Below are 18,497 nucleotides of genomic sequence, written 5' to 3' on the forward strand. Positions count from 1 at the left end.
AAGACCATGGCATCTAATTTATTTCTATAAAATAATACATTTAATCTTTATCTTAATTTTCCGTGTCAGATGCAGAAATACACACTTAAAAATGTTGGCCAGCTGTTTAAGATTTACAGATGCATCTCAAAAATTTGAATATTGTGAGAAAGTTTAGTATTTTTGTCAGGTATTTCAGAGAGAGAAAATTTTACATTTTGTAGTTTCAGTACATAGAAACTAAAATGTTTCAGGCATTTTTTTTTTTAATTTTTTTTTACAATTACCGCTTACAGCTACAAAAAAATAGAAAATGCATATGTCAAAATATTAGAATATTTTAGAAGATCAGTTAAAAAAGGGTTCAGAATACAGAGATTTCTAACAAGTATGTTCATTTATGCACTCAGTATTTGGTTGTGGCTCCTTTTGTTGGTTCTGGTGTCTCTTATGTTCTTCTTGACAATATCCCTTAAAGAATCTTTGAGGGATTGTCTGTGGGATCAATCGAGTACAGTAATACCACAGCCAGCAAACCAGGTACTAGTAGTTTTGGCTCTGTGTGGGCAGATGCCAAGTCCTTCTGGTAAAGGAAACCAACATCTCCATAAAGCTTGTCAGCACATGGAAGCATGAAGTCTTCTACAATCTGGGTTGACTTTGGACTTGATAAAATATGGTGGACCAGCACCAGCAGATGGCACGGCACCCCAAACCATCACTGACTGTGGAAACTTCATTCTGAACTTCAATCACCTTAGGTTTTGTGTCGCTCCACTTCTTCTCCAGACTTTGGGACCTTGATTTCCAAATGAAATGTAAAATTTCCTTTTGTCTGAAAAGAGGAGTTTGGACTACTGAGTAATTGCCCAGTTCTTTTTCTCCCCAGGTAAGAAGCTTCTGACAGGCTGCTGTTTTTTCAGGAGTGTCCTGGCACCAGGAATGCAACATTTGTATTCCTGGTGCCAAGATATGTCCTAGACATGTCTGTGCGTGGTGGTTCTTGATGCACTGACTCCAGTCTCAGTCTACTCCTTCTGAAGCTCCCTGAAATTCTTGAATCGGCTTTTCTTGACAATCTTCTCAAGGCTGCAGTTGGCCCTGTTGCTTGTGCATCTTTTCTTACCACACTTTTTTCCTCCATTCAACTTTTCACAAATATTCTTTAATCCAGAGCTCTGTGGACAGCCAGAGGTTTCAGCAATGACCTTCTGTGGCTTAACGTCCTTGTGGAAAATATCCGTGAGTGTCTTTTGGACACGTCACTTCAGCAGTCTTCCCCATGATTGTGGTTGTGTGTGCTGAACCAGATTTGACAGATTTATGGCATTCATACTGCATAAATAGTGATTTAAAATAGTCTAATCTTTGAGATATGCATTTTCTGTTTTTTGGAGCTGTAGACCATAATTATCAAAATGTGGAAAAAATAATGGTTAAAATATTTTAGTTTCTATGTACTAAAACTAGAATGTTAAAATTATCACTCTGATATACTTGTCAAAAATACTTTTTCACAATATTCTTATTTTTTAGATGCACCTGTATGTACTTTAATTGCATAGAAAACTTCCAAATATTTGGAATCCACAGTGCCAGTATAAACAAATTAATAATCCTCACATGATACATATTTGTCAGTCAAATGTCAGCCATTGTTTTGAATGCACAATAACAAGGTTTATATACTTGTATATGTCAATAAATCAAATTTGGTTTGGTAATGGACAAATGTGCAGCACATGAAGTCAATTTGTCTTTTTAAAACTCTGTAATCCAAATGGATGGTCATTTTCTATGGAGTTAAAACACAGAAATCTTACATTTTAGGCCTCAAGGTTTTTTTGTTATATTTTTTGTGTCAGTAGTTTTAGACCAGTTTTGTAGTGTAGTTCTGAAGATTTTAACATCCTGTTTGCCATACTGCTATATTAGCAAATTTCTGATGTAAAATTGCTTTAGTGCGATTTTTACCAATAAAATTGCATTTACATCAAATTAACAATGTTTTGTTTATTTTGTTTATTGATAATCTTAAATAAGCAAAACCCAAAATAGCATGGGGCCCTATCTTGACCATCTGTAACTCATAGTGCAAGTGCATTTGGGGTGTGTCCAGCTGCACTTTGCTGTTGACAGTGCAGAGTAAAGTGCAGTGGTTGTATTTAGGCTCATAATTAACTTTGGGGATCACATGAATGAAACAAATTCTGTCATCGTCCGGCATTGCCTTTACCAACTGGCTGCTCTGGAACCAGGTGCTTTGCTATCTGAAGGGTTCCTATGGATCCTTTTAAAAAGTCTTAAAAGGCATTAATAGTGTTTGGTCTTAAATTATATTAATGTCTTAAATCAGTTTTTCCAAAAGTCTTAAAAATGCCAAGCAATGGTAAGTAGGATTTTATACATTTTTTTTTTTTCTTCTGATATTGCAATTAAAATGAAAGCCATCCAAGGGATGATCTGAGGGCTGGTCTGTGCCCTGAGTGAGCTACACACTGCAATATAAAAGTACAAATAAACATACATCTGTCTGAAATGGTGTTTTTCACCATGTATGTCTTCATCATGTAGTCATTCATACCAATCAATCAAAAATATTTTGCTGATCTATATATGCTGTAGATCATTTTTCAATTTATTTTCATTTATATAGCACCAAATCACAACAGAGTTGCCTAAGGTGCTTCACACAGGCAAGGTCTAACCTTACTAACCCCCAGAGCAGCAGTGGTACGGGAAAACTCTCTTAGGAAGAAACCTCAAGCAGACCAGACTCAAAGGGGTGACTCTCTGCTTGGGCCATGCTATAGACACAAATTACAAATCAAGATAATCCATCTAGGCTTCTTGGTTGTTGAGAAATATATATATGTATATAAAGTTATTTTCAGACCATGTTATCCTTGATCTTTAACCAAAGAACTCAAATGTCTAATCATCTCGATGTATATCCAAGTCAGAGTCACACCACATTCGATGCTTCTAGGCTTCTTGGTCATTTTCATTTTCTGCCGCTTATCTAGTGTGTGGTTGCAGTAGACCAAGCAGCTCATCCCACACTTCCCTATCCTCTGCAAAGTCCTGTATCTATTCCCAGGGGATCCTGAGGCATTGCCAAGCCAAATAGGAAATATAATCCCTCCAGCATGCCTGGGGTCTTTCCTGGGACCTCCTCCCAGTTGGATGTGCCTGGAAGACCTCCCTAGGCAGACAACGAGGGAACGTTCTCACCAGATAGTTAGTTTAAATGAGTCAACACCCCAGAGTCACACTTACTGCCAGAATGCTCGTAGCACGGGCCGAGGCGGAGGATTAGCAGCAATCTTCCATTCCAGCTTATTAATTAATCAAAAACCCAGACAGAGCTTTAATTCATTTGAAAGCTTGACTCTTAGTCTTGTCCATCAAAATTGGAAGTCCCAAAAAACAGTTTTATTTATTATCTATCGTCCACCTGGTCGTTACTGTGAGTTTCTCTGAGAATTTTCAGACCTTTTGTCTGACTTAGTGCTTAGCTCAGATAAGATAATTATAGTGGGCGATTTTAACATCCACACAGATGCTGAGAATGACAGCCTCAACACTGCATTTAATCTATTATTAGACTCAATTGGCTTTGCTCAAAATGTAAATGAGTCCACCCACCACTTTAATCATATCTTAGATCTTGTTCTGACTTATGGTATGGAAATTGAAGACTTAACAGTATTCCCTGAAAACTCCCTTCTGTCTGATCATTTCTTAATAACATTTACATTTACTCTGATGGACTACCCAGCAGTGGGGAATAAGTTTCATTACACTAGACGTCTTTCAGAAAGCGCTGTAACTAGGTTTAAGGATATGATTCCTTCTTTATGTTCTCTAATGCCATATACCAACACAGTGCAGAGTAGCTACCTAAACTCTGTAAGTGAGATAGAGTATCTCATCAATAGTTTTACATCCTCATTGAAGACAACTTTGGATGCTGTAGCTCCTCTGAAAAAGAGAGCTTTAAATCAGAAGTGCCTGACTCTGTGGTATAACTCAAACTCGCAGCTTAAAGCAGATAACCCGTAAGTTGGAGAGGAAATGGCGTCTCACTAATTTAGAAGATCTTCACTTAGCCTGGAAAAAGAGTCTGTTGCTCTATAAAAAAGCCCTCCGTAAAGCTAGGACATCTTACTACTCATCACTAATTGAAGAAAATAAGAACAACCCCAGGTTTCTTTTCAGCACTGTAGCCAGGCTGACAAAGAGTCAGAGCTCTATTGAGCCGAGTATTCCATTAACTAGTAATGACTTCATGACTTTCTTTGCTAATAAAATTTTAACTATTAGAGAAAAAATTACTCATAACCATCCCAAAGACGTATCGTTATCTTTGGCTGCTTTCAGTGATGCCGGTATTTGGTTAGACTCTTTCTCTCAGATTGGTCTGTCTGAGTTATTTTCATTAGTTACTTCATCCAAACCATCAACATGTCTATTAGACCCCATTCCTACAAGGCTGCTCAAGGAAGCCCTACCATTATTTAATGCTTCGATCTTAAATATGATCAATCTATCTTTATTAGTTGGCTATGTACCACAGGCTTTTAAGGTGGCAGTAATTAAACCATTACTTAAAAAGCCATCACTTGACCCAGCTATCTTAGCTAATTATAGGCCAATCTCCAACCTTCCTTTTCTCTCAAAAATTCTTGAAAGGGTAGTTGTAAAACAGCTAACTGATCATCTGCAGAGGAATGGTCTATTTGAAGAGTTTGTCAGGTTTTAGAATTCATCATAGTACAGAAACAGCATTAGTGAAGGTTACAAATGATCTTCTTATGGCCTCGGACAGTGGACTCATCTCTGTGCTTGTTCTGTTAGACCTCAGTGCTGCTTTTGATACTGTTGACCATAACATTTTATTACAGAGATTAGAGCATGCCATAGGTATTAAAGGCACTGCGCTGCGGTGTTTTGAATCATATTTATCTAATAGATTACAATTTGTTCATGTAAATGGGGAATTTTCTTCACAGACTAAGGTTAATTATGGAGTTCCACAAGGTTCTGTGCTAGGACCAATTTTATTCACTTTATACATGCTTCCCTTAGGCAGTATTATTAGACGGCATTGCTTAAATTTTCATTGTTACGCAGATGATACCCAGCTTTATCTATCCATGAAGCCAGAGGACACACACCAATTAGCTAAACTGCAGGATTGTCTTACAGACATAAAGACATGGATGACCTCTAATTTCCTGCTTTTAAACTCAGATAAAACTGAAGTTATTGTACTTGGCCCCACAAATCTTAGAAACATGGTGTCTAACCAGATCCTTACTCTGGATGGCATTACCCTGACCTCTAGTAATACTGTGAGAAATCTTGGAGTCATTTTTGATCAGGATATGTCATTCAATGCGCATATTAAACAAATATGTAGGACCGCTTTTTTGCATTTACGCAATATCTCTAAAATTAGAAAGGTCTTGTCTCAGAGTGATGCTGAAAATGCATTTATTTCTTCTAGGCTGGACTACTGTAATTCATTATTATCAGGTTGTCCTAAAAGTTCCCTGAAAAGCCTTCAGTTAATTCAAAATGCTGCAGCTAGAGTACTGACAGGGACTAGAAGGAGAGAGCATATCTCACCCATATTGGCCTCTCTTCATTGGCTTCCTGTTAATTCTAGAATAGAATTTAAAATTATTCTTCTTACTTATAAGGTTTTGAATAATCAGGTCCCATCTTATCTTAGGGACCTCATAGTACCATATCACCCCAATAGAGTACTTCGCTCTGACTGCAGGCTTACTTGTAGTTCCTAGGGTTTGTAAGAGTAGAATGGGAGGCAGAGCCTTCAGCTTTCAGGCTCCTCTCCTGTGGAACCAGCTCCCAATTCAGATCAGGGAGACAGACACCCTCTCTACTTTTAAGATTAGGCTTAAAACTTTCCTTTTTGCTAAAGCTTATAGTTAGGGCTGGATCAGGTGACCCTGAACCACGATGTTCTATGTTACAGTAAATATTTGAGCAAATTTGTCCCTAAACTTCAGCAATTTCATATTGTTTGTCTTACTTTTTGGTGATTGCATTATTGGTCTTAAATTCAGTTTTTTTTTTTTTTTTTTTTAAAGTGTTCAATCTATCTTTGCTCAAGATGAAGGAATTCAGATAAAGCTGTGTAACCAGTGTAACAGTATTTCTCCCCCCACCCCACCCCCTGCATAGCAAGTCTACTGCAGTATTATCACACATTTCATCCTCCATTCTGAAGTGTCTGACCTTTTTTGTGTGTAAATTCTCAATTTACGTCTATAATTTCTTCCCTGCTCATGTATTATTTGACCTCCACACTTATGATTGTGTAGGGGATAAGATATCATGACCAGGATATCTTCTCCCCCCCAACCCCTGCAAAGCAAGTCTGCTGTGGAATTATCACCCATTGTTTAATACTGCCAAGTTTATAGTGGGAGGAATTTAGCAATATATAGTACAGAATTATTGATATTGGAGTGGGGGGGAAGATATCCAGGTCATGATATCTTACTGCTCACGCCATCATGGACAGATGTTCTATTATATTTCAGGTTGTCAATAAGGTCCATATATTTGTAGAGTATATTCGGAAGGGGGATTTAAAGATACTTCAGAATATCTTCCGATGGAGAATAATATTTTCTACATTTTTAATAGTCCTTCTGACTCCAAACACCTAATTACAAAAATTTTACACCTGTTTGATGACAGTATTGTTGCACACACTGCGAAAACTAGGGATACGTGGAGAGACGAACTGGGTATAGAACTGTCTGAGTCCACGTGCAGTGCGTGTCTGTCTAACATTTATTCTTGTTCTGTGAACATTAGACATCAATTAATTCAGTTCAAAATTGTTCATCGGTTACACTATTCAAAAGTCAAATTGCACAGAATTTATCCCTCCGTTTCCCCAGTGTGTGACAGATGTAAGCTGTCAGAGGGTACATTGTCACACGTGTTCTGGTCCTGCTCTTCACTCAGCCTTTTGGTCAAAAAATACTTGATTGGTTCTCCAAAGCATACAAAAAAAAAAACCCTTCAATCCGAACCTGGACTGGTCATCTTTGGCTACACACAGACTCTGAGACCTCTACCTACTATTATGTGGCAACCATTGGAACTTGGACTGATTGTTGCCAAAAGACTGATATTGAACGAATGGAAGTCCCCTGCTACTACTCCTCATTTCAGTTATGTGTCACTGAAATGATGTCCATAATACAAATGGAAAAACTCTGTACCTGGTCAACAGACATGTTTTCCACAACCTGGGGTCCATTCCTAACTCATTTTGAGGGCGTAAAATTGGATTAACTGTTCGCTCCTGGACTAGTGACTTTTTTCCTGCTGCTCTTCTGTGCTGTTTTTTTTTTTGTGTGTGTGTGTGTAAAAACCTGGTAATTTATGCATCTGAGCCTTGTTTGTTGGTGTTGTTTAAAATTTGAAAATACTAAAATAAAATATTGAGAAAAATAGAAAGATACTTCAGAATAGGAAATATACTGTTACATGGGTCATGATATCTTACCGTCCGTCCCATCATGGACAGATGTTGTCTCATATTTCAGGTTGTAAATCAGATCTATACATTTGTAAGGGGGATTTAAAGATACTTCAGAATAGGAAATATTACTACAACCCCTGGCAATAATTATGGAATCACCGAGGATGTTCATTCAGTTGTTTAATTTTGTAGAAAAAAGCAGATCACAGACATGACACAAAACTAAAGTCATTTCAAATGGCAACTTTCTTGCTTTAAGAAACACTATAAGAAATCAGGAAAAAAAAATTGTGGCAGTCAGTAACGGTTACTTTTTTAGACCAAGCAGAGGGAAAAAAAATATGGACTCACTCAATTCTGAGGAATAAATTATGGAATCACCCTGTAAATTTTCAAAACTAACACCTGCATCAAATCAGATCTGCTCGTTAGTCTGCATCTAAAAAGGAGTTATCACACCTTGGACAGCTGTTGCACCAAGTGGACTGACATGAATCATGGCTCCAACACGAGAGATGTCAACTGAAACAAAGGAGAGGATTATCAAACTCTTAAAAGAGGGTAAATCATCACGCAATGTTGCAAAAGATGTTGGTTGTTCACAGTCAGCTGTGTCTAAACTCTGGACCAAATACAAACAACATGGGAAGGCTGTTAAAGGCAAACATACTGGTAGACCAAGGAAGACGTCAAAGCATCAAGACAGAAAACTTAAAGCAATATGTCTCAAAAATCGAAAATGCACAACAAAACAAATGAGGAACGAATGGGAGGAAACTGGAGTCGACGTCTGTGACCGAACTGTAAGAAACCGCCTAAAGGAAATGGGATTTACATACAGAAAAGCTAAACGAAAGCCATCATTAACACCTAAACAGAAAAAAACAAGGTTACAATGGGCTAAGGAAAAGCAATCGTGGACTTTGGATGACTGGATGAAAGTCATATTCAGTGATGAATCTCGAATCTGCATTGGGCAAGGTGATGATGCTGGAACTTTTGTTTGGTGCCATTCCAATGAGATTTATAAAGATGACTGCCTGAAGAGAACATGTAAATTTCCACAGTCATTGATGATATGGGGCTGCATGTCAGGTAAAGGCACTGGGGAGATGGCTGTCATTACATCATCAATAAATGCACAAGTTTACGTTGATATTTTGGACACTTTTCTTATCCCATCAATTGAAAGGATGTTTGGGGATGATGAAATCATTTTTCAAGATGATAATGCATCTTGCCATATAGCAAAAACTGTGAAAACATTCCTTGCAAAAAGACACATAGGGCAAATGTCATGGCCTGCAAATAGTCCGGATCTTAATCCAATTGAAAATCTTTGGTGGAAGTTGAAGAAAATGGTCCATGACAAGGCTCCAACCTGCAAAGCTGATCTGGCAACAGCAGTCAGAGAAAGTTGGAGCCAAATTGATGAAGAGTACTGTTTGTTACTCATTAAGTCCATGCCTCAGAGACTGCAAGCTGTTATAAAAGCCAGAGGTGGTGCAACAAAATACTAGTGATGTGTTGGAGCGTTCTTTTGTTTTTCAAGATTCCATAATTTTTTCCTCAGAATTGAGTGATTCCATTTTTTTTTTTTCCCTCTGCTTGGTCTAAAAAGTAACCGTTATTAACTGCCACAATTTTTTTTCCATGATTTCTTACAGTGTTTCTTAAAGCCAGAAAGTTGCCATTTGAAATGACTTTAGTTTTGCGTCATGTCTGTGATCTGCTTTTTTTCTACAAAATTAAACAACTGAATGAACATCCTCCGAGGCCGGTGATTCCATCATTTTTGCTAGGGGTTGTATTTTAGATCGCTATAGATGCATACAGAAAGAATACCAATATTGTTCACTGTCAAACTGTGTTTCATCTGGGACCATAAGACATCCATTAAAATATAGAGTTTATAGGTTGCTCTATCCTGATTGGGGCTTATCAAGGTTTGGGTAAGCTTTAATCAGTGCTGCCCTGTAGGAATGTTGCCTTTCAGGGGTGGGGGTGAGAGATTTCCAGGGGGGAAGATATACTGTTACACCGGTGATGCAACAGACAAAAGCTAAACTGTGAAGTTTCTCCAACCACAACTGTAGACTCCTAAATCTCCTTCAGAGTTGTCTGGGTATCTTGGTGGCTTCCCTCACTAGTGTTCGTCCAACACACGGATTTACTACACAAGCCCACACATGATAATGATATAAATGAAGTCCAAGGTGTATTCAGTGACTTGGAAATGTTCATGTGTTCATCCCCTGACTTGTCTCAAGAAAACCTGCTGTTGACATGATCATTTAAAACTGATATTTAGAATAAATGACCTTGTTTCAACTTTTTTTGTAAAGTGCCACCGAATTAATACAGTTCTGAAGGCAAAAGGGCTTCTAACCCGGTACTAGAATGGTGTACCTAATAAAGTGGCCAGTGAGTGTACGTCAATTTGAAAACGGCGCATTACTGCAAAAGCTGATGCAGGTGTATTTTCAGTGTAGTAACAATGCCCAAATAATGTGATTTCAAACGGGTCAAAATGCTTTTAAGGAACGACCAACAAATGTCTGACCCTTCCAAAGGGAGGTTATGATCTAGTGGTTAAGCGTTTGGTTCAAATCCCAACCTGACTAGAAAATCACTAAGGGCTCTTGGGCAAAGTCTTTAATCCCCAAGTTGCTCCTGGTGTGTAGTGAGTACCTTCCATGGCAGCACCCTGACATCGGTGTGTGAATGGGTGAATGTGAGGCATTGTTATAAAGCACTGAGCTTCTGATGCAGATGGAAAAGCGCTATATAAATGCAGTCCATTTACCATTTACATTTCTGAGGAAATAATGGCTCCAGGTGCACCGATTTACCAAGCTTGCGCTTTTGCAAATAACCCAAAACTTTACAAAGAATGTTCCTCTGAGCTGTTCACCTTCCACAGTTCAGAATATCATCCAAAGATCAAATCTGTCTGTGCAAACCACTTCTGTGCACCAAGAACCAGTCAGTAAAACATGATATGGGGACATGATGCTTCTTTATCATTATTATAATCTTCCCTTCATGTATTTCCCATGTTGCCTTCCAGTTGAATTTTCTTCTGAGGGCCGACGTTGCTTTTGGGTTGTTCTTTTTCAGTTAACCCAGCTAGAGTCATTCCCAGAAGATAGAGCTACTTATTTTAGTCCCAAACTGGTCATAAATAAAGTATTCTGCTCTGAAGGTTCTCTATTAAACTCCCTGCTGAATGTTGAGTTTGTGTGTTTGTGCTTTACGTGCACAGTAACGTGAATATTTAGTGTTCTGATGTCTCCTCTGACCCCACTGCAAGTGTGAACGCTTGCCTTTAGCTGTCAAAATGTTGCTTTTTGGGGGGGGTGGGGGGTTGCCAGCTTTGTCATCGTGCATGGACGCAGATGTGCACCTTGTCTGGCTGCTGATCTGCACAACAAACTAATTCACAGTGAGATGAAGCAACAACAGCGTGCACACAGTCGTGAAAATAAATAATCTACAAAGAGCATGGCTCTAAAATGAAGACTGTACAGTGTGTGTGTGTGTGTGTGTGTGTGTGTGTGTGTGTGTGTGTGTGTGTGTGTGTGTGTGTGTGTGTGTGTGTGTGTGTGAGAGAGAGAGAGAGGAGCGTTTGTGTGCTCAGTGACTGTTAATACAGTCACTGAGCACACTTATTTGTCACTTTGACAAATAAAAAATGCAATGACAGTTACTTAAACTTATGTTGACCAGTAATATAAAAGCTTGTTTTTCTAAATGAGGAAAGTAAATTCTTACAATTCTTTGCATATTATTTTATGTTGTCAGGAGAAATTCCATCCTTCTGGCAAACCTTTGTGTAGTAAAACTCAAGAATCGTAAAACTCTAAAAAATTTAATTTTCATACTTTAATACTGGGAGGTAGCTCATGTTTTTTTTTTTAACATTTATAATTGTTTTTTAAATTCAATTTTAGGTTTCACAAGTAGGAAAGGTATCAGAAATCCTATAATGCCCACATCGCCCACTAGATGGCGACAAAGGCTACTGAAATGTGCGGCAAGGTCTCACCTGTTCATTCATTTGAGAAGTTAACTGCAGATGAAAATAAGATGATCTGACATCCAAAAATCACCTCATGGGGAACTTACTTGTTCCCACTTAACCAGGTTTCATGTGACCAGTTGATCCAACTACATAAAGTCGATAAAACACTTCATTTTTGCGTTCCTTGACTTGGAAGTGTTGATGTATCCATCAACTGACCTATCAAAAGCAAACTGGCTGTAAGCATGATGATTTACTGTAAATTTAAGTGCTACCAATAATTCTGTGTGTATTTTATGCCTATTTTATTCCAATATGTGTAGATGTATTTTGTTGTTCTTGCCTATCAGGATATGAATCCTCTGTTTAAAAAAAAGTCATTTCGATATATTAAAAATCGTGGGCTACAGGATGAAACAGGGGTGAAAACACAAGCTCCGCCCACTACTGAATGGCTAATTGACGAATTGATTAATCTCTTTCATTCGGGTTACCAACAGCTTTCAGATTTATTTTTTTGTTTCTGTCACTCAGCTTTTGATTGGAGTGGGGGGCGGTGTGGGGGTCGTGGTTTGTCAATTCGTCGAATTGTGTCCACCGGTGTGGCTCTCTCCTCTGTTGCTATGGAAACAGGGCTGGTCCTGGATGGAGTCTGCTCCGTCACGTGAGATGGACTGGATGAGGACCAGACCAGAGGAAGTGGCGCCTCCTGTTTCCACGGGAGTGTGAGGAGGAGGAGGAGGAGGAGATCCACGCGTGGAAGAAGTGGCGGAGCGGCTCTTCTGGAGCGGAACGATGCGTCAGGTTTGCGGAGGTCCTCTCTCTCTCTCTCTGGCGCAAACTGGTTGCGTTTTTCCTGCTTTCTTACGGCTTTTCGAGAAGGAGCAGATCGTCCAGACGAAGGAGGAACATCTGTATTAAATTAAAACAAAGACGTGAGGTATGGTGGGAGCTGAAAACCTGCTGGATCCGGACTTTATTTTGTTGTGACTTTTCCCAGCTGTGCGCGTGGACGCGGTGACGTGATGATGTGTGCGTGTTTCTTTCTGGTTTCTTCTGCGCGCTCCTGAAAAAGAAAAGAAAGAAGGGAGGGAGGGGAGGAAAAATATGGCTCGTTTTGAGGAGGAGCTGAGCGGCCGGTATGCGGGCCCGGCCCGGGGGGCCAGCCGGTCCGCGGCCCCTCCGGGGGGCCACAGGGTCTACAAGCAGACTATGGCCCAGAGAGCCCGGACCATGGCCATCTACAACCCCATCCCAGTCAAACAGAACTGTCTGACCGTCAACCGTTCCCTGTTCGTCTTCAGCGAGGATAACGTGATTCGGAAATACGCCAAAAAGATCACCGAGTGGCCATATCCTTTGAGACCACGCCTTCAGCGATGACTCAGTGCTTCTTAATGACGTTTAAACTCCGCCGTGGGCACAAGTTTGTATGCGAGTACTCGAGCAATACTTCAATGACAACTTTATTTCAAACAGTACAAAGTTTTTCTTGACTAGGTCAGATTTTCCGTGGGACACCGGTTACACCGTGTTTTTAAAAAATGTAAAATTCCAGATATGGAAATATACTTGACAGTAAATTCTGCAATATAAAATAGACCCTTCCAAGTCTGATCCCATCATAATGTTAAATCAACTCTACCACGGTGTTAAATCAACTCTACCATACTATCACAAGCATCTTTATTTATTTATTTTTCTTTCTTTAATAGTTGTGGTTGAAATGGTTTCAGCATGTAAGAAAACAGATAAATGACACTTCATATGTCAAATGTGGTGTTATTTTCTTTTTTCTTACTGATTTTAAAAACAGGTGAAAAAAATGGGGTGGGATTTTCAGGTCTACATTTGCTTTTGATTAAATGGAATTACGTCAACTCTACCACAGAGTTAAATCAACTCTATTACACTGTTAAATATCATGACAAGCTTGGTTTTTTTCTGTCAGAGTAATTTTGGTTGAAGTGGTTTCAGCATGTGAGAAAACATAAAAACATTACAGTTCTTATGTCAAATGAAGTGTTATTTTTTGTTTTCTTACATACTGAATTTAAACAAAATACAGGGGGAAAAAAATCCTACAAAAAATGGGGTGGGATTTACAGGTTTGGTCCCACACCAGAAATAAATCTACTCTACCACAGTGTTAAATCAACTCTACCATACTGTAAATGTTAAATATCATGACAAGCTTGTTTTTTTCTGTCAGTGTAATTTTGGTTGAAGTTGGTTCAGCATGTGAGAAAACATAAAAAATTACAGTTTTTATGTCAAATGAAGTGTTATTTTTTGTTTTCTTACATACTGAATTTAAACAAAATACAGGGGAAAAAAATCACTAAAAAAATGGGGTGGGATTTACAGGTTTGGTCCCACACCAGAAAAAAATCTACTCTACCACAGTGTTAAGTCAACTCTACCATACTGTAAATGTTAAATATCATGACAAGCTTGTTTTTTTCTGTCAGAGTAATTTTGGTTGAAGTGGTTTCAGCATGTGAGAAAACATAAAAAAAATTACAGTTCTTATGTCAAATGAAGTGTTATTTTCTGTTTTCTTACATACTGAATTTAAACAAAATAGACGGAAAATTTTTTTTTTAAATGGGGTGGGATTTATAGGTTTCATCCCACACCAGAAATAAATCTAATCTACCACAGTGTTAAATCAACTCTACCATACTGTAAATGTTAAATATCATGACAAGCTTGTTTTTTTCTGTCAGTGTAATTTTGGTTGAAGTTGGTTCAGCATGTGAGAAAACATAAAAAATTACAGTTCTTATGTCAAATGACGTGTTATTTTCTGTTTTCTTACATACTGAATTTAAACAAAATAGACGGAAAAAAAAAATAAAAATGGGGTGGGATTTATAGGTTTCATCCCACACCAGAAATAAATCTACTCTACCACAGTGTTAAGTCAACTCTACCATACTGTAAATGTTAAATATCATGACAAGCTTGTTTTTTTTCTGTCAGTGTAATTTTGGTTGAAGTTGGTTCAGCATGTGAGAAAACATAAAAAATTACAGTTCTTATGTCAAATGAAGTGTTATTTTCTGTTTTCTTACATACTGAATTTAAACAAAATACAGGGAAACAATTATTTTAAAAAATAGGGTGGGGTTTACAGGTTTGGTCCCACACCAGAAATAAATCTAATCTACCACAGTGTTAAATCAACTCTACCATACTGTAAATGTTAAATATCATGACAAGCTTGTTTTTTTCTGTCAGTGTAATTTTGGTTGAAGTTGGTTCAGCATGTGAGAAAACATAAAAAAAATTACAGTTCTTATGTCAAATGAAGTGTTATTTTCTGTTTTCTTACATACTGAATTTAAACAAAATAGACGGAAAATTTTTTTTTAAAAATGGGGTGGGATTTATAGGTTTCATCCCACACCAGAAATAAATCTAATCTACCACAGTGTTAAATCAACTCTACCATACTGTAAATGTTAAATATCATGACAAGCTTGTTTTTTTCTGTCAGAGTAATTTTGGTTGAAGTTGGTTCAGCATGTGAGAAAACATAAAAAAATTACAGTTTTTATGTCAAATGAAGTGTTATTTTTTGTTTTCTTACATACTGAATTTAAACAAAATACAGGGGAAAAAAATCACTAAAAAAATGGGGTGGGATTTACAGGTTTGGTCCCACACCAGAAATAAATCTACTCTACCACAGTGTTAAGTCAACTCTACCATACTGTAAATGTTAAATATCATGACAAGCTTGTTTTTTTCTGTCAGAGTAATTTTGGTTGAAGTTGGTTCAGCATGTGAGAAAACATAAAAACATTACAGTTCTTATGTCAAATGAAGTGTTATTTTCTGTTTTCTTACATACTGAATTTAAACAAAATAGACGGAAATTTTTTTTTTAAAAATGGGGTGGGATTTATAGGTTTCATCCCACACCAGAAATAAATCTAATCTACCACAGTGTTAAATCAACTCTACCATACTGTAAATGTTAAATATCATGACAAGCTTGTTTTTTTCTGTCAGAGTAATTTTGGTTGAAGTTGGTTCAGCATGTGAGAAAACATAAAAAAAAATTACAGTTCTTATGTCAAATGAAGTGTTATTTTCTGTTTTCTTACATACTGAATTTAAACAAAATACAGGGGGAAAAAAAATCACTAAAAAAATGGGGTGGGATTTACAGGTTTGGTCCCACACCAGAAATAAATCTACTCTACCACAGTGTTAAGTCAACTCTACCATACTGTAAATGTTAAATATCATGACAAGCTTGTTTTTTTTCTGTCAGAGTAATTTTGGTTGAAGTTGGTTCAGCATGTGAGAAAACATAAAAACATTACAGTTCTTATGTCAAATGAAGTGTTATTTTCTGTTTTCTTACATACTGAATTTAAACAAAATACAGGGGAAAAATCACTAAAAAAAATGGGGTGGGATTTACAGGTTTGGTCCCACACCAGAAATAAATCTACTCTACCACAGTGTTAAGTCAACTCTACCATACTGTAAATGTTAAATATCATGACAAACTTGTTTTTTTCTGTCAGAGTAATTTTGGTTGAAGTTGGTTCAGCATGTGAGAAAACATAAAAACATTACAGTTCTTATGTCAAATGAAGTGTTATTTTCTGTTTTCTTACATACTGAATTTAAACAAAATACAGGGGAAAAATCACTAAAAAAATGGGGTGGGATTTACAGGTTTGGTCCCACACCAGAAATAAATCTACTCTACCACAGTGTTAAGTCAACTCTACCATACTGTAAATGTTAAATATCATGACAAACTTGTTTTTTTCTGTCAGAGTAATTTTGGTTGAAGTTGGTTCAGCATGTGAGAAAACATAAAAACATTACAGTTCTTATGTCAAATGAAGTGTTATTTTCTGTTTTCTTACATACTGAATTTAAACAAAATACAGGGGGGAAAATATTTTAAAAATGGGTGGGGTTTCCAGGTCTACATTTGGTTCCACACCAGAATTCATTCAATTCTACCACAGTGTTAAATCAACTCGACCAAAATGTTGTGGTTGAACAACTTGATTTAACCTGGTGATTGAGCTGATTTAAAGCTCAAATTGAGTTCATTTATCTTGATTAGAGATGAGATTAAATGTAGTCCTGGCAGAGTCTATTTTATTCTGGAAAATTTACTTTGTTGTAAAAGCTTCTCAATAACTGATGAACATAATAAGGATTAATTGGGGGAACTGCTGGCTGTGCTTAAGGGAGAAAACTAAAAAAACAAGTGTTTTACTGAGCAGGGCAGATGTATGAATCAATTGTGTGTTTTATGGTAAAGGCACCACATCTTGATATACAGTTAAAAAAAATCAGTCCAAACTTTTATGTTTTGTAATTTAAAAAAAATGATCAATGTAGTTGTGGTTGGATTGTTTCAAAGAGTATGAAAACAGAAAACAATACCTCTTAGGTCAAATGAAGTCTCATTTTCTATGTTTTCTTACAATACTGAATTTGAAAGAATATTAAAAATATATAAATGAAAAAGGATTATTGGCCTGATTATTTTATTACATGTCAAACAATGTTTGTGCAAAATCTGGTGCTTTCACCATAAAACACACAATCATCGTGATATTTTACACGTAGGCCTCACTATTTAAAAGCAGCGGGAAAAAACATCTAAATAATAATTAAGCAAAGGTTTGGATCTCTACAACCCCGGTTCCTCCTTAGGAACCAAATTAAAAAAGAATCCTGGTACCACAAGTACTGTGTATGATACACAAATGTCTGAACCAGTGACCCACTGAACATTTAACATGGTGAAGAAAAACAGGAAGGTTTAAATTATTTATTCTACCTGTACAAATGCAACCCTGTGTCAGCAGTTCATAAAAAAATTAAAAATGAACCTTCCTGCATGGAAAAATTTGGAAAATCTTGCGGGCATTGACACGCTTTATTTTATGACATCACATGAAAATTTTTTAAATGATGCCCTTTGAACTCCCAGTGATTTCTACAACGTGATATAAATTAAACTAAAATATCAAAGCCAAAATAATACAACACACCTGGATACTTTTTCTAGCCACTTTTCTGGGGAACATTTCCAAGTGAAGACTATGCTTTGGACTTAATTTACTACATTAGTCATTAAGAAAAATAAATAGTATGGTACTATGTGGTAAATCTGCCTGGAGTAGGTAGTTCTCAAAAACCGAGTGACAATATAAGTAGGAGAGTAGTGAGGGAAGCCACCAAGATGCCCAGACAGCTATGAAGGAGTTACAGGCTTCTGTGTCTCTGATTTGGAGAAAATGAGTATGCTGCATTTTGTCTGTTGCAGGACCATTTATACAGCTTCATGGTGGAGTGGAGCAAAGAAGAATTCTCAGAAGTTTGTCAGAAGGCACATGGGAGATTCGAGCCAAGATTTGGTCTGCACCACTCCACCAGCTGGATAACTGACGATGCAACAGATTAATGTGGCACTATTCACACTCAGGCAGCAGCCACTGAGGCCTATACCTCCTTCACATGTGTCTTGTTGGCTTCCCTGGACCTTCAGACGAGTATGTCCCTGTGGTGGAATCGGATATCGGCAACTGCAAAAGGCCAAGGACACGCCCACATTTATTCTGGCTGCATCATGTAGATGGTTGGTTTTAAAGGAATGCCGATGGTCCAGTTGTCTGCCTTGGTGGTTGCTATCCAGGATGCCAGGTGTTTCTGGAGTGTGGCAGATGTGGCAACCACTGCATGCTCTTAGGACTGAGCTGGTCACATGATGATGAGCCATCAGGATTTTTTTTTTTTTTTTGCAGGAATTGTGTTTGTACCGTCTGCTCTTGTCGATAGCTCATAATGGTGCATCAGTTTTTAATGGTTTATTGTTGCACTCTGGTGCAGCGGGGTGTTATGAGCTGGATTGTATGACACATAATAGCTTCAGGCATTTTGACTCCTCCGTCCAATAGTCTGGGTGGGACCACA

General features: G+C 37.6%; 1 protein-coding gene across 1 annotated transcript in view; it reads left to right on the forward strand.

The window, feature by feature from the left end:
• The first annotated feature begins 12,451 nt into the window (after positions 1 to 12,451).
• Positions 12,452 to 18,497, forward strand: part of LOC117511260 (voltage-dependent N-type calcium channel subunit alpha-1B-like) — a 188,678-nt gene continuing 182,632 nt past the window's right edge. Inside the window, 1 exon segment of the mRNA XM_034171267.1 lies at positions 12,452 to 12,886. Coding sequence (XP_034027158.1) covers positions 12,642 to 12,886 — 245 coding nt within the window. The 5' untranslated portion in view covers positions 12,452 to 12,641.

Source organism: Thalassophryne amazonica, chromosome 5 (genome assembly GCF_902500255.1).
Source record: "Thalassophryne amazonica chromosome 5, fThaAma1.1, whole genome shotgun sequence".
Lineage (NCBI taxonomy): Eukaryota > Metazoa > Chordata > Actinopteri > Batrachoidiformes > Batrachoididae > Thalassophryne > Thalassophryne amazonica.